Source organism: Pichia membranifaciens (assembly GCF_001661235.1).
Source record: "Pichia membranifaciens NRRL Y-2026 unplaced genomic scaffold PICMEscaffold_1, whole genome shotgun sequence".
Taxonomy (NCBI): Eukaryota; Fungi; Ascomycota; class Pichiomycetes; order Pichiales; family Pichiaceae; genus Pichia; species Pichia membranifaciens.
The window spans coordinates 170,998-185,553 of record NW_017566982.1 but is presented as its reverse complement, the minus strand read 5'-3'; the positions used below and the strand labels follow the sequence as shown (position 1 = coordinate 185,553).

At 38.5% G+C, this 14,556-nt stretch overlaps 5 protein-coding genes across 5 annotated transcripts; 2 read left to right on the top strand and 3 right to left on the bottom strand.

Moving 5' to 3' along the window:
• The first annotated feature begins 56 nt into the window (after nucleotides 1-56).
• PICMEDRAFT_13975 (hypothetical protein) lies at nucleotides 57-1,554 on the top strand. The gene has a single exon (XM_019160161.1). It carries the CDS (start codon nucleotides 97-99, stop codon nucleotides 1,525-1,527), a length of 1,431 nt encoding a protein of 476 aa, XP_019019506.1. The 5' UTR covers nucleotides 57-96; the 3' UTR covers nucleotides 1,528-1,554.
• Nucleotides 1,548-5,848, bottom strand: PICMEDRAFT_13974 (hypothetical protein). The gene has a single exon (XM_019160160.1). The coding sequence runs from the start codon at nucleotides 5,811-5,813 to the stop codon at nucleotides 1,602-1,604; it is 4,212 nt and encodes a 1,403-aa protein (XP_019019505.1). The 5' UTR covers nucleotides 5,814-5,848; the 3' UTR covers nucleotides 1,548-1,601.
• A 781-nt stretch (nucleotides 5,849-6,629) lies between these two features.
• PICMEDRAFT_27168 (hypothetical protein) lies at nucleotides 6,630-7,538 on the bottom strand (the record flags this gene model as incomplete). The annotated part of the gene is made up of 2 exons (XM_019162484.1): nucleotides 6,630-6,759; nucleotides 6,796-7,538. Coding segments are annotated over 2 exons (873 nt in total), but the record flags the coding sequence as incomplete, so codon positions are not given.
• A 707-nt stretch (nucleotides 7,539-8,245) lies between these two features.
• Nucleotides 8,246-10,774, top strand: PICMEDRAFT_70032 (hypothetical protein; the record flags this gene model as incomplete). Its single annotated transcript, XM_019163534.1, has 1 exon — nucleotides 8,246-10,774. The coding sequence occupies one exon, from the start codon at nucleotides 8,246-8,248 to the stop codon at nucleotides 10,772-10,774; it is 2,529 nt and encodes an 842-aa protein (XP_019019503.1).
• On the bottom strand, nucleotides 10,631-13,530 carry PICMEDRAFT_13973 (hypothetical protein). The gene has a single exon (XM_019160159.1). The coding sequence runs from the start codon at nucleotides 13,446-13,448 to the stop codon at nucleotides 10,860-10,862; it is 2,589 nt and encodes an 862-aa protein (XP_019019502.1). The 5' UTR covers nucleotides 13,449-13,530; the 3' UTR covers nucleotides 10,631-10,859.
• Between the last annotated feature and the right edge of the window lie 1,026 nt (nucleotides 13,531-14,556).

The window sequence follows — 14,556 nt, the reverse complement described above, 5'->3', positions numbered from 1 at the left end:
TGCTGGACAAGTTTTACCCTATTTCCACTTTTCATTATTCACTGAACTGACCACACCTTCCACTCATAACTACGTCTACTTTAAAACTACTTAATTATGTCAGGTGGATATACAGATATGCCGTTGCTGGATGAACTATCCACAAACGAGGCACCGTACAATGACCTTATAGAAGACGAATCAAGCATGATTGATTCATTACATATGGAGGAAGGAGGCGAGATCCTTTCATACCCGATGCAGCTAACGCAGCTTCCAGAGTCTCGTGGATCAGATTTAAAAAGTGCTTTTTTTAACATGACAAACTCGATTGTGGGGGCGGGTATAGTTGGTATTCCCAAAGCCTTCCTGAATTCGGGTTTGTTTGCTGGCGCATTGTTAATGATTACTTTGACATGTTTGAATGATTGGACACTTCGGTTGATCATTGTTAACACCAAATTATCAGGAACGAAGTCTTATACAGGCTTTGTTACTCACTCTTACGGTACTATAGGAAAAATTATAGTTCTTTTATCTCAGGGATTGTTTGCATTAGGCGGTAGCATAGGTTTCACAATTATTATTGGAGATTCGATACCGCATGTTCTCAGGACGTTGTTTGCAAGCTCTATTGAAAATTCATCCTTTCTCGACTTTCTGCTCTCCCGAAATGTGATCATTGCTGTTTGTCTATGTTGTATTTGCTTCCCGCTATGCCTAATTGCAGATATATCCAAGCTTGCAAAAGCAAGTGGTTTGGCACTGGTAAGCATGGTTGTCATAATAACAATAGTCATATTCAGAGGCCCAAGTGTAGACGTTTCTTTCAAAGGTTCAATATCAGGATGGGACTATTTAATTAATGGTGGCTTATTTCAAGGAATAAGTGTTATATCTTTCGCTCTGGTGTGTCATCACAACACTACATTTATCTATGACTCCATCAAAATTCCCACTTTAGACAGGTTCAACAGGGTGACACATATCTCATGCGCAATATCCGGTTTTGTATGTGGCTTGATGGGAATATGCGGGTTTTTGACCTTTGGAGATAGAACAAAAGGTAATATTCTAAACAATTTCCCAAGTGACGACTGGATTATCAACATTGCACGGCTTTGTTTCGGTCTGAACATGATCACAACTTTACCCTTAGAAGTTTATGTTATCAGAGAAGTACTAAAAGATCTGTTCATCATATACAACCGTCTGAAAACCCCGACTTTTGATCTGGAGAAATTTAACCGCTTACAAAACTTAGCAGTAACTGCCATAATCTTGGTAATACCTCTTTCGGTATCAATGGTTACTTGCAACTTAGGAGCTGTTTTAGAGCTTGTTGGGGCTACTTCAGGATCGACATTAGCCTATATTCTACCCCCGTTATGCCATAATAAAATGACTAGTGAAAATAAAACATTGAAACAACAAGCACCGTATTATGCTTGCATAATTTTTGGCATTGCAGTTATGGTCCTCTCCTCTTCGCAGACGATAATAGAAAGCTTGAAAGAAAGCCCCGATGCTGGTCATTGTGTGGAATAATTTCGCTTGTGTACAATTATACATCTTGCATGTTATACTATAAATTGGTAAAACTAAAAACTTAATTATAATTATTACTTTTTTGGGGCAGTATTTGGAGTATTCATCAGTTCGTGTATTGCTCTAAGGTCAGCAAAAATGTCACCATCCTCCTGTGTTGTAGGGGTGGAACTTTTTTCTCTCACATCACTCAATTTTACTGCCTTCGCTTGTCTCTCAAAGTTATTGGATTCTATATCTGAGTCCGCATCATCGGAACTTTGTGTTTTACTCCTTCCCACAAAAACCTCTCCGGTAGTTGGTTTATCACTGTTGGTCAAACCCTTGTCATCTGATCGTAAAGGATCTTTAGTAGCATTGTCTTGGACATTTATCCCGGTATTTAGACTATCTGTTATTGAAGTATCACTTGCTATCTCGCTTTCTGAAGTGACCAATTCTTCATCGGAACTACCTGAGACAATATCAGCTGAAATATGCCCTGAAGTTTCGTTATTGATAATAATTTCTTCTGCATTATCTTCATCACTTTCGTTGTCGCTATAAAAATCTTGACTATTATTATCACTGCTGTCGTCACTTTTATCTTCATCATCTTCATCACTGTCACCTCTATCTTCCGAAGGTTGGAGCATTTTCATAAGAAACTCCCTATCAGTTTTTGAGTGAGCAGTTTGAGGACCTAAGTTTTCACTATCGCTGAGTGAATGATCATCCAAGTCACTAACATCTTGCAAATTTAGTGTTCCATCCATCAGAGAATCGTACTGCTCTTTTGTAATTCTTCCTTGTCTTTTTTGTAAAAGCTTCTGTAACTTCTGCTCTCTGGCAAAGAATTCGTCATCATCAGAAAGTTCATCATCGCTGTTGTTAATGAATTCTTTAGACAGATGAGTCCTACGGAGAATTTCACGATCTGATAGAACTTCATCATCATCCATAACAATCTTTCTTCTCTTGTAAATTCTTTTCTTGTTTTTGACAACCTTTTCTTGCGTCTGGCTATCACTCGATAATCTCCTCTTTCTTCTTTTTCTGGTCTTTCTCCTACCAGAATTTCCCATTTCCACCAACTCGCCGTCCGCATTTCTCCTCATGGCTTTTCCTTTAACCCTGTCGCCAAGACGACTTAATCGAGCTTCCATCAATCCCAAAGCATCTTGCTCATCACTACCAGATCCTGCCAAATCATCCTCATCGTCATTGATTCCCTCATTTCCATAACCATGATGACTATCCTCATAATCATCATTGTCATCTTCATCACTGCCGTCTCCTAAACTCTTTCTACTCATCTTCATTCTTGCTTTTCGTGCAATATTGGGATCTATGAACTTGTTCTCAAGTTCAAAACTTTCCAATGGTGTATTCAATGAAATCTCTATCTTTTGTTTGAAGTCTATTAATTCTGAGCTTTCCCTCTTGATAAGAATACCATTAACAATATTACCGTATCGACAAAGTAATCTGAAATAAGGGTTAGTTCTAGATTCTTTAAGGCATGTTCCTTCTAACCTCCAAGAGTTTAATTTCCCAACAACTTTAACCTCATCTGACATGCTCTTGTTCAACTCATGGTACCACTGTGACAAAAAGTTTACAAAATCATCAATAACAGCAGTTTTGTCTTCAAAATAAAGGTGAGATACTAGAAGAGCAATCTTCTCGTTGCTGGATATGGAGTCATCAACAAATCGAATATCGTCAGCACCAAACTTTGACATAGACTTTTGCTCGCGTACAGTAAAGTCTGCGGATGAAAATGGATCACCTGTAAGATAATATTTTTTAATCTCAATGTCATTCATTTCATTGAAAGACATAGGCTCGAGCAAAATCGTTGGGGTATTTGAAAACATCTTTGCGAGTTTGTGCATGAAAAAGTTCATTAAGTCACCAAATTCCACTTTCAAAGTAGTAGATATTGAAGAATCTTTCAACTGATACAGTACTAGCATAAAATCAAGTCGGACAAGTTTGAGAATATTAGATTCTGAACATTCCAATAGTTTGCTGAAATAGCTCAAACACATTTTCAGCTTTGATTCATCTATCTCTTTGTATTGATAGAAAAGCCATATATGGGTATCAACAGTCTGATCATTATACAATAGTTCTTTAAACTTATCGCACTGACCTTTATCTAAAGTTTTGTACCTCTTAAGATTCTTGGGATCTAATTTTGACACTTCATCCCCCTCGAATAATCCATCATCATCATAACTATCGGGGTTTTTACCCACTAACATGATGGGAACTTTCAAGCATTGAATATATTTAATTACCTTGAGAACTGTGTGAGTAAATTCAATCATTTCCATAGCGAGATGGTGAGATTTCCGGTGTGAATTTTTAGGTAAATTCAGCAATTCGGTTATTTCCGTATTAACTGAAAAAATTAGTCTTAAAGTTCCTTCACCTCTTAAAACCATTGCATTCAACAAATTTTTATCATCTTTTAATAGTTTGGAAGTTTCAAAATGTTCATAAGAATGTATGCTAATCGCTGCTTGCATAATCTCTTTCAAAACTGAGATTCCGATTGTCAAAACATCATAAACTTTATCTCGAGATAGAAGAAGAATAAAATTCATCAAAGAATCAATAGCTTTTTTGCTGAACCAGTAGAACAAGTATTTGTATCTTTCTACCACCTTCACTCCCTTTGAATTGGATGCTTGATAACTTTTCTCATACTTCAAAATCCATTTTACAACAAAATAGTAATGGTAATGAAATGTATAGTCTTGAACAGATGCATCTTTTAGTAACTTACTGAAAATCTCTTTCGATATAACGCCAAATCCATTCTGAATAAAATCTCCTACAAACTTGTTGAGCAAACTCCTTGTTTTATAGGTCAATTTTATAAATCGTTCTGGTCCCAGTTGTCCTTTAGTTTTTCTATTTAGGGCTTTCCCGGATCCGGTCTTAGAAGCATTCGAATCTAGCATTTCAAGAACGTTGTTATTTAATAAATGGCTTTGGCCGGAAAGCACACGGTTACATTTGCTGTCTTGAATATTGATCAATGAACCAAAATTGGCATGCCTGGTTGAATTTTTTGAAAACAGTTCTCTTCTCCTCCCATTCTCGACGTTGATAAGTTGCTGTAATCGACTATTTATGGCAGATACGGCTGTCTTGTCGTCATGTTCATTTGCGTCGCTTAAATTTAATTTCTTGCTTAAAGATTGCTGTATGGTAGGAATGCTAGTTTCGTCGGTAATAGTAGTAGGGTCTATATTCCAAAATAAGTGAAAGTAAAAGTCAGCACATGCAGTACCTAAAATTTCGGTATCAAACTCTTTTGACAAGTTAGATGCTATTGTTTGTACCACTGAAAGAACTTGGTATTTTTTATAGATTGCAAGCACAACATCAATTGAGATATCTTCTTCCGTTATTCCCGCTGGTAATGTCTCAAAAACGTTGATGACGTTGTTTCGTCCCTTTTTGGCAGACCTGGCATCAGATGGCTGGATTCTCAAAACATTTGCAAATAATGTTAGGCAAAGGTTGAGGATAATGTTGTCCCTTCTAGTGACGTTTTTCAAATCCAGCTGTAAGATGGGTATAATCAATGCAATTAAGTATTTAAATATTTTTCCTTTTTTATAATGTAGTAAATGGTATTTGTACTCTATCTGTGCTCTTTTTAATTTTGCATGCAACTCTATTCTATTTTCTTTGGAATCGTCGTCTAATCGTAAAGGCGTCAAAAGTCTAACCATCAACTCTATTCCGACTAAAAGTATTTTCACGGTCTCTGGATTCTGGTTTGTAGTGTCAAATGATCCGTATTGCACCAAGATTGGGATCAAATCGTTGACAAAAAGCCCACTATCATGACATGCAGAGGAAACACTCCAGATGTTCCTTTCCTCATCTATACGTTTCAGCAACTCTTTGATATCTTTCAAGCAACCTAGAGCCTCAACACCTAAAATGTACTCGTTCGGTGGATTTGGATCAAACCCACCTAAGGCTGAACAAAGCATTGCTACTTTACGTTTGATGGCCTGTTCGTCCTTTTGATCACCAGTAGACAATACCGCTAAAGGGTTTCTGGCCATATTCATCACAGATTGTAACCGCTCTTCTCTTTTCACTGTGGCACTGTATTCTGCGTCTTCGCCATCGTCGTTTTCCTCAATATCTGATAGTAAATCTTCTTCTATTTCTCCGTCATCCTGATCGTCATCGAGAGCAGTTCCAAGGCTCTTTTCGACAAGTTCTTCAAAGCCTTCCTCCTCTTGTCCATAAAATTCACCCTCTTCGTTCATTTGCTATGCACGTTTTCTATAGTTGTCGAAAAAAGGTTAGCATACACTGCTAAATGTTAAAGCTTAGGTCTCCTTCAATCAATTCTTCATCAAACTATATACCTCTCGCTTCTTTACTTCAGAACCAGACGCGACACGAAACTTCCTAAGTCGTGTTCTCGCTATTCCCGCCGTGCATCGCTATTATAACAAGCCTATCTTTTTGTATGCGCTACACAGTTTTAGCTAAGGTTACAATGGGCTAACATGACTGCGGAGCTGATATTTATGCCTACCCTCTATACACTCCCAAGCTTTCTAAGAACCTCAATGTTCCTCAACATCAGGATTCTCAACCACCACCAGATCAATTGGATCATTACCGGAAACTACAACCAAACTTTCTTCAGCAATAGCTTGCGCATCGTGAGCAGTACCACTGTGATCCGTCTCTTGGCAAGGGTCACAGTCTAGATCAAAAGCATCGACAGCATAATCGTTATTCACTTTTATCATAGCTTCTTCATTTATGTCTTTTGTAAGTCCATCTGCTATTCTTTTCACATTCTGTACCTCCTCTTTCCACTCTTTAGTATCAGCCCGATTGATTTCGTGTTTCATACAGCCAGTTTCATCCTCAATCCTTTTTGTAATTTCATGCTCATTCGTATTCCCATTCTCATCATGACGTTCATGCTCGTATTCATCCTCGTTCATGGATTCCACTCCTAGATCGATAAACCCATCCAGTTCGGAACCTGCAGAGCTCAATGACGCAACAATTTGGGGTCTCGACTCATGGATACTTAAAAATTTTCTGGTGCAATCAAATGCATTGATTTTCTCTTTGAAATCGTCATAGTCACTTTTACTTTTTATTAAGAACCCGATCAACATTGAAGGATCAATTTTGCTGATGTGTAACTTCCTGAGCTTTTTAGAGTGTATTGTTTCAAGGATTTTTTTCCTACTTTTGTCGCTTATATGCCCACAATCATCCAACAAGATGGCACTCTGTGGCACGTGTGGATCAAGATAAAATAGGTAATCAGACTGATAACCAAAAAAGTAATGCGAGGATGAAGGTCGGCCCCCAGAAATTCCAACACTATATGAAAGTTGTAGCAAAAATTTCAAAAATTCCCAGTAAAGGGAATTGATATTTTGAACACCTAGTCTTACACCACATAAAATCAAAATTGGAGTAAAAGATTCAGAATCATTTTCTGCCGAAAGTTTCAATACCTCATCCTCAAAAATATCCCCTGAATCAGTTGATATGTACACTTTCATATTTGAGACTGAGGACTTCTCTTCACATAATTTTTGAATACTTTTCGCCGCATTGGAGGGACCAAACCATTCTCCGGGCCGTTTTCCGCAATACTTTGCTGCATACAAGACATAGTTCTGAATAGAATACGCTGCCTCGGGAACATCTGCAAATTGTTCTACTATTTCCCAGTGCTGTTCAAGATTTTCAGGAGATGAACTACTAAATTGCCAATCTCGTCCCAGTTTCAATGCAATTAGCGCATTTGCTAACAACGACTGACTAGTCCTTATCATACATCCCCAGCCAGAATCAGTTGTAAATCCTTTTCCCAGATTATTTATATCCAAAGTTCCTCTCAATATAGAACCTATGGATAAAGGAGAGGGGCCGTTTGTATCTCGCTCTATGATCGGGAATCCGGAACGGTAAGTGAACCACAGACGTGTATACAAATCATCAAGAAACTCTTGCGGACAATTCAAGGGTAAAAAATTAGACTTCGTCGTTTGGTAATTGCCTGTATCAAACGTAGTGTTTGATATTTTACTAATAAAAGCCCTGATATTGTTTAAGGGCGTATCGGATTCTTTACCATTTGCCCTGGTGCTGCCATCATTGTCTTGATTTGGTTCATCAACAATAACTGCATTTTCAGAATCACGATGTACCTCACTTTCCGGTTCCATTTCTGCTTGATCTTTGGCGTTTTTGATTTCTTCTTCTTTTGGTGAAATGCTGTATGTTTTCCCCAGAATCACCAGGTCCGCTGATGAGCATCTCTCGGACATGCTAGGCATCTCCCAAATATAGTCTAGCACGTCGTAGAGGCCGTGACCATTACGACTTCCATACTCTTGAGATGTCTCCATGACTTAATTAAGTGGGTTATCTGATGAGATTGTTGATGCTCAACACAGTGTCATCCCTGTAGGCTTCCTCTACTCTGCTGTGTCTCAGAAATCTGCCAGATAATAATGTGATAGGGAGAAAGCAAAAGAGGTGTTTTCAGCGATAAAGCGACAAAAGGAGCGACGCGTCGATTTGTCCTAGAGGCTTCGAAGGTGGCTACAATCTTACATGATTCTTGTCTTTGAGTTAATGAGGTCAAGAAGAGTCTTACTTCTGACACTGGCTTTATAGTTAGGCAGCCACAAATTTTCAGCACTCAATAACCGATATGGGACATGGAAAAGGCAGAAAGCCAAACGGAAGAGGCGGTGGCAGAAGCAGAGGTGCGGTCAGAGGAAGAGGAAGGGGCAGAGGTGGTGGCAAAGGCGGACCCAGAAGAGACGGAGGTAGAAACGGACCATTATTGCCGAAGTTTACCGACGAGTTTGATCTGTACCCGTATAATGATAACGAAGTCGATGATTCCGGTGCTTCTGATCCATTTCGAGTGAAGTTGAACAAGAGGTTAAAGGTTTCAAAGCTCAAACAGATAAATGATATGGTGGACTTAAACAGAGGAAATTTCACTAACATTGAGGAACTATCAGTAAATTCGATGATGTATCATCAGTCGAATACCAGGAAAAAGCGCTACAATGATAAAAGCATGTACAGTGAGGTTGGATATACCAACAGTCACAGAGAAGATGTCCTTCAAAAAAGTTATAGAAAACTTACTGTTGAATTCGTAAAGGCAAAAGAAGTATACGACCCATCAAAATCGTTGCTGGAAAAACTCACCAAGACTGACCATAAGCAAACCATAGTGGATATTAAAGAAAATATATTGGAAGAAAATAGCGAGTTGCAAAACAAAGAGTCAAACTTGGAAAATGATGGGCGTACACTCAGAATGGCAGATGGAATGCTATCTAAAATAGAATCAATTTCAGATGAAGAACTTGATAACATTTCAGATGATTTATCAGAAAAGGAGCGTAGTCACTCGGATGAACCTGATGATTTTTCAAATGTGAGCCCTGAAACAAAATCTGATATGCTATCTGCTGAGAGAATAGATTCAAACGACATTGAAAAGCACCATTTGCACACAAGCAACACCCCAAGTTTGAAAGTGGAGAAGTTGGAGAAGCATCGGAAACGATCATCAGCTCTATTTTTTGATGATAATGAAGAAGCGGAGTTTGATATCTCATATGATGAAAATGATGACAGTGATGAGGAATCTACTGAAAATGAATTAGACGAAAAGAGCTTTGATCAGAGCATTTACAATAGTGAACAAGATGATTTCATTAAGGATAATCTCAATGTTGATGAGAGTGAAATCGATTCTCTTAGCTCCAACGCTGGAGAAATTCAAATTGGACGCTATTTAGGTTCTATGAAAACAACTAACCAAGGTGAAAAATTTATTGAAATTCCGGGAATCAAACGAAACAAGCAAAAGTCAGAGAAAATTATATACATGCTTTCTGATGATGATGATGATTTCAGTATAGATGATGTAGTTAGGCATGTCAACCATAAGCTATATGGAACAAACAAAAAGAAGAATGAGAACGTGGAAGTTAAAACTACAGAACCTGAATTTGGATTCTTAGAAGAAGATTATGTGTCATTCGATGTTACGAGCATAATAATAGATAATCTACGTGCTGGTGCCAATCAATCTAATCAACAATATCATGTGCAAGCTCCTTATCTTTTTGGATTTGAAGACTTTCAATGGCTCAGCAAAGATGACTTTCTTAACTTTTTGGTGGAGAATGGGTTTCCTGAGCATAGATTTGATGCGTTTATAAGAAAGGCTACTTCACACTTGGTACATCCCGAAGTACGACAAAGAGAAGAAAGTTTAGATGAAGATGAAATCTATATCTCTGATAGCTCTGAAGAGGAAGATTCTTCCGCAACAAAGCCAAGTAGAACTTCCCAACCTGGTTTGGACTCAACTTCGGATGACAGTGAGTTGGATGAAGAATTGATGGAGGGAATAGAAGATCTCTTGACCATGCATAAGTCAAGCAAGATGTCACATTTTGATCCATTGGATGTTGGTACAAAATCAATAAAAGTTAAAGGGCGTAAGAAAAACTCTGGTCTTGAGTTCAACACTGAAATTAGCCCTGAATTTGAGAAGTTTCTGAACGATAAATATATTTTAAGAAAGCAGAGCAAAAGGGAGAAGAAAGAGGAACGTGAGTTTGCCAGAAAAAACAATGCCTACATGTTAACCAAATATCCCTATGTCCTAGAAATGTCCGAAATCATTGATGAGTTTAACGATTTCAGAGAAGATCATTTAAGGGAATCGTTGCGTTTTCCGCCACTAGACTTTCATGTTAATATGGTGTTGAAAATGATTGCCGAAGCTTATGGATATTCCTCTCGAAAAATTGGTAAGGGTAAAAAGGAGTATCTAGAAGTTCGTAAGCCAAGAAAATCGAAAACTAGAGAACCAGACTGGGATAGGATCAGAAAATTATCTCTAAAACGTAAACTGTGTTTCCGTTTGGATGTTCCATTATCTACGGAAGAGAAAAGAGAGTTAAAGAGAGTCAAAGGTGGTAATGTGGAAGTTGAGAAAATGAGGAACAAGGGAAGAGGGAATTTCAGCTATAAAGAGGGAGAGGTTGTCGGTGCAAATGCAAAGGAGATTGACTCATCGAGTATCGGCAGGAAGCTACTTGAAAAAATGGGCTGGCAAGCTGGTGATGCCTTGGGACCACACGATAACAAGGGTATTGTTGAGCCTATTAAGGTTGTTGTTAAAACGTCTAAAAGAGGCCTTTGATTAACTTTTACGTCTTCAAGCCGTTTTTAGAAGCTCCATCTATAAATTAATATTATTTACTCTTTTCAGGACATTACACAACAAGTCACGTACCACCCAAATCATCTATTGAGTTGATAAATTGAATCCATCCACTATCTTCCAAAATATCCATGATGGTATTTTGAATGAGAGGTGGTGGGTTTGTTTTAATGGTTGCATTTGACTCCATTCCAGATTGTGGAGTGGTATTATCTAAAATATTAGGGCTGCATCCAGGTGTTACAGAGGTACCGTTAACATTCAATAGTACAGAACCTTGATTGGTTGCCCTATAATCAGTGTTTGATATATTGTTTTGGTTTTCAGGTACATCGAATGTATTGAAATTGTGAATTTGCTTTTCGTTATCGCTATCCTGGAAATTTTTCTTTTCGTTATCACCATCCTGGAAATTCTGAGATACCGAGTTTTGTTGTGCTAGCATACTCAAAAATGATTGTTTTTGTTTGTTCTCTAAGGTTGAAGTGTACAACGGCATATCACTATCATCAGAACTAGAGCTTTCATCAGCACTGCTATCTATATCTGAACTATCAGGTTGCACATCTTTAATTTCCGCATCTTTGGAACTCATTTTAATATGCTCATTGGCAGAAACCTCTTCGTTTAAGCATTTTTTCACCTTATAATTATCGTGCTCCTTATCAGTGAGATTAACAGTTGTACTACTTACTTTAGATCTGTCTTTCCTTTTGAGGTTCATCAAAATCAGTAGTTTTTCGATAGTATATAATCCTCGAATTGCACCAGTGACCATAGACTTGAATGATTGGAAAATTGGTAAAGTTTGTGATACAAGCTTGAGAACTTCTTTGTAGTTCTTCATATGATGAGCATCTAGCATGCAATCAACAATAAGAAAAACAGAAGCATATATTACATGTTCGCAGATTGAAGGGTAAGACTTATACTCCAAAGGAATATCTTCAGATATGAAAGCTTTGAGGATCTCACAAGAGCTTAAGTAACATGTTGAATAATAATTCGAAGACCACTCTTCGCACGATAGAAATGTTGAAAGCTTCAAATTGACATCCAATGTTTCATGGTGAATCAATGAATTAACGTGGAAATTCAAACACTTGATTGACTCTCGTGTGAAATTCTTATACTGTTGAGGAGAATAGGAGTCCAGATCCCGGGAAGATTCGACCTTAAGATAGCGTAATTCTATGTCAGCCAGCTTCAAGCTTTTTAAAGTTGACTTTACACTATCATGGTAAAACCTTCTTTTGATAATAGAAACATTCACAAGAAATAACAAGTAATATTGTGGCCAATTAATCAGTTCCTGATTTTCATCGATCCATCTATTAAGCTTTGGAAGAGAGTTAGCGTAGTCAAGATCAGAAAGTAGATATCGGTCATGATCATCGTACCAGTCGTAAGCAAGGGTGTTCCACATATTCACATGTTTCAGCGGATCATCACTTTTCAATATGTCAAGCTTATAGGAAAGGAAAAATGCAACACATGTCAGGTTGTTAGACAAGGTGTTACCCCCTAGGAACCCACACAAAATTCTCAAAATTGAAAGGATTTGAATTGATTTGAAGTTGGGATGTGTCATATATCTTCCTCTGTACAGAGCCTCCAATGAGGCACTAAAGAATGCTTTAGAGTAATTGTCCCAATCATAGGAGCTAAATTTTAGTTGTTCGCTGACCTCTGCATCACATTGATATACCCCAAAACACATTAGCGCATACATCAGACCGACAAAAAGATAATTCAATGCACTCTTAGTGTACAACGGAGAGATATGTTTTTCAGTAATTGAGTCATCTGCCCAGTATTCCTCGTATTCTCGTATAAAATCAGAGATGTCAATTATCGGGAAAAGGGTAACAATTTTCAAGCCCGATTTGATCAAAATATCACAAGTTGGTTTTCTCAATTCGGAGATCAAATCTAACTCGTACAACCAGCACTTACTCTTGGAATCCTCGGCATCATATTTAAGAAAGTTCTTGTCGCTTAATCTGAGCCACTCTTCTGTGTTATAATCCATTTCTGCTGCAGAGCTGTTGGTGCTGTCTAGTATTAATCCATTTGCAAGACCTTTTTTCAAAAGGCTAATGGTCGTCGAGTATGTATTCCAGTCCGTGTCATTAAATTTTGAAGAATTATGCTCATCATGAGAAAGCTGTGACTTGTTCTTGGGGTTTAGAATAACGTCGTTCAAACTTAATTTACCGTTAGACGATGAAACAGAGCTATTAGTTGCCGCATGGATATCAGAGGGTCCTTCTACCTTTTTTTTGTCAGGTTTCAACGGTTGTTCATTTTTCACCGATTTGAGCTTCACAATAGTGTCTTGAAGTTCCTTTATTTTCCTCTTCAAAACCTCGTTTTCTTGTGAATATTTGAGCTCGGTAGTGTCATCGTTACTTATTAACAAGCCATCAAAGATTATAGGATCTCTTGTACATAAATGGGCCTGATTCCGAGCAATGCATCGATCGCAAGGAATTTCAAAATTGCATTTAACCTTTCTTTTTTTACATCTGGAGCACGATCTGATGATTCGATTGGTTCTCTTAAGTTTCGATTTGTCAACCCCACTTGATTTTGCGACGGCATCATCATCTATCACGGACGCTCTTTTGTTCTGGCCTCTTTCGATGCTCATTGTACTGATTTTCAGTCAGAATGCACGAATTTCGAGGAGATTGTTGTGACAAGCAGTCGGGGATTTGATGCTCACAATGATCGACTACCTCAAGCCACTTTCCTCTTGGATTCTCGTATGAGCCAGGATCTATCCCAAGGTTGGTGTTGTTGAAATTTCCCCGACAGCATTGACAGTTAGATTTCTCGATAATTTCCTAATCCGGTTGTCTTTTCCGCCAGCGCTTTCTTATCTTGTAACAGGGTCAGTAAGTGACAGAAGAGGGTACGAAGGCGAAAAAAGCTCATTAAAGCATAAAGAGAGGATATTATCCGGAAATTGCAACTTCAGCTTTGCTTTTAACCGTCAGTTTGATTAAAGAACCGTTTCCGACCTGGGCTGAGTCAATGCAGCAATGGGTGAGCGGGATCGCTAAGAGAATGAAAACCCCATGTAATAAACGATAAGCATTACAACGGTGACCCCGTTTTCACCACATTGTCTCGACGTAATGTAGCCAAAAAAGCTGGTGTTTAATGCTGAACTGGAAAAACGGGAGACTACTTGGTTTCTCGTGCAGAAAGCAGCCAATGGTACTTACTACGCATTGCACTAAACCTCTACTCGTGCTCACTTTTCACCAGCTACAATTCCTCCTGTATTGCTTTAATTCTTGGAAGCCTTGCCCAAACAGTCCAGTACCATATTCTCCGGCTTTAGCTTAAGGCTTCATTGTAGAATCCTCCTCCCCCCTTTCTTCCTTTTCCTACAGTGCTCGCTTAATGCTTGTATGGACCGCAACGTCCTTGTGCAGAACAAAAGTAGCAGCGCTTCACAACAGTATAGGGCATGTTTTACCTCTCCGTGGTCCACACAGTGGTAAACATCGCTTTAACCACCTTACGGAGTTGCTCTAAGAACCTCTAGGGCAGCAGAGCAGTTCTTTCACAGAGATCCATGCACATTGAATGCCGAACAATGTGTGTAGCCCGCTTGGACATGACTCCGCCGGATGCGGCTTTGTCGGCGACGGCATGCCGTCCGGACTCACCATAAACAATTCCCGCTTACGTCAGCGGGCACTGTTTATGCGGGCACTGTGCCCTCTCTTTTATCTGCATGAATAGGT

What these genes read in the sequence shown, in the direction of transcription:
- PICMEDRAFT_13975 (XM_019160161.1), top strand. Translation starts at nt 97, where the DNA reads ATGTCAGGTGGATATACAGATATGCCGTTGCTGGATGAACTATCCACA.
- PICMEDRAFT_13974 (XM_019160160.1), bottom strand. Translation starts at nt 5,813, where the DNA reads ATGAACGAAGAGGGTGAATTTTATGGACAAGAGGAGGAAGGCTTTGAA.
- PICMEDRAFT_13973 (XM_019160159.1), bottom strand. Translation starts at nt 13,448, where the DNA reads ATGAGCATCGAAAGAGGCCAGAACAAAAGAGCGTCCGTGATAGATGAT.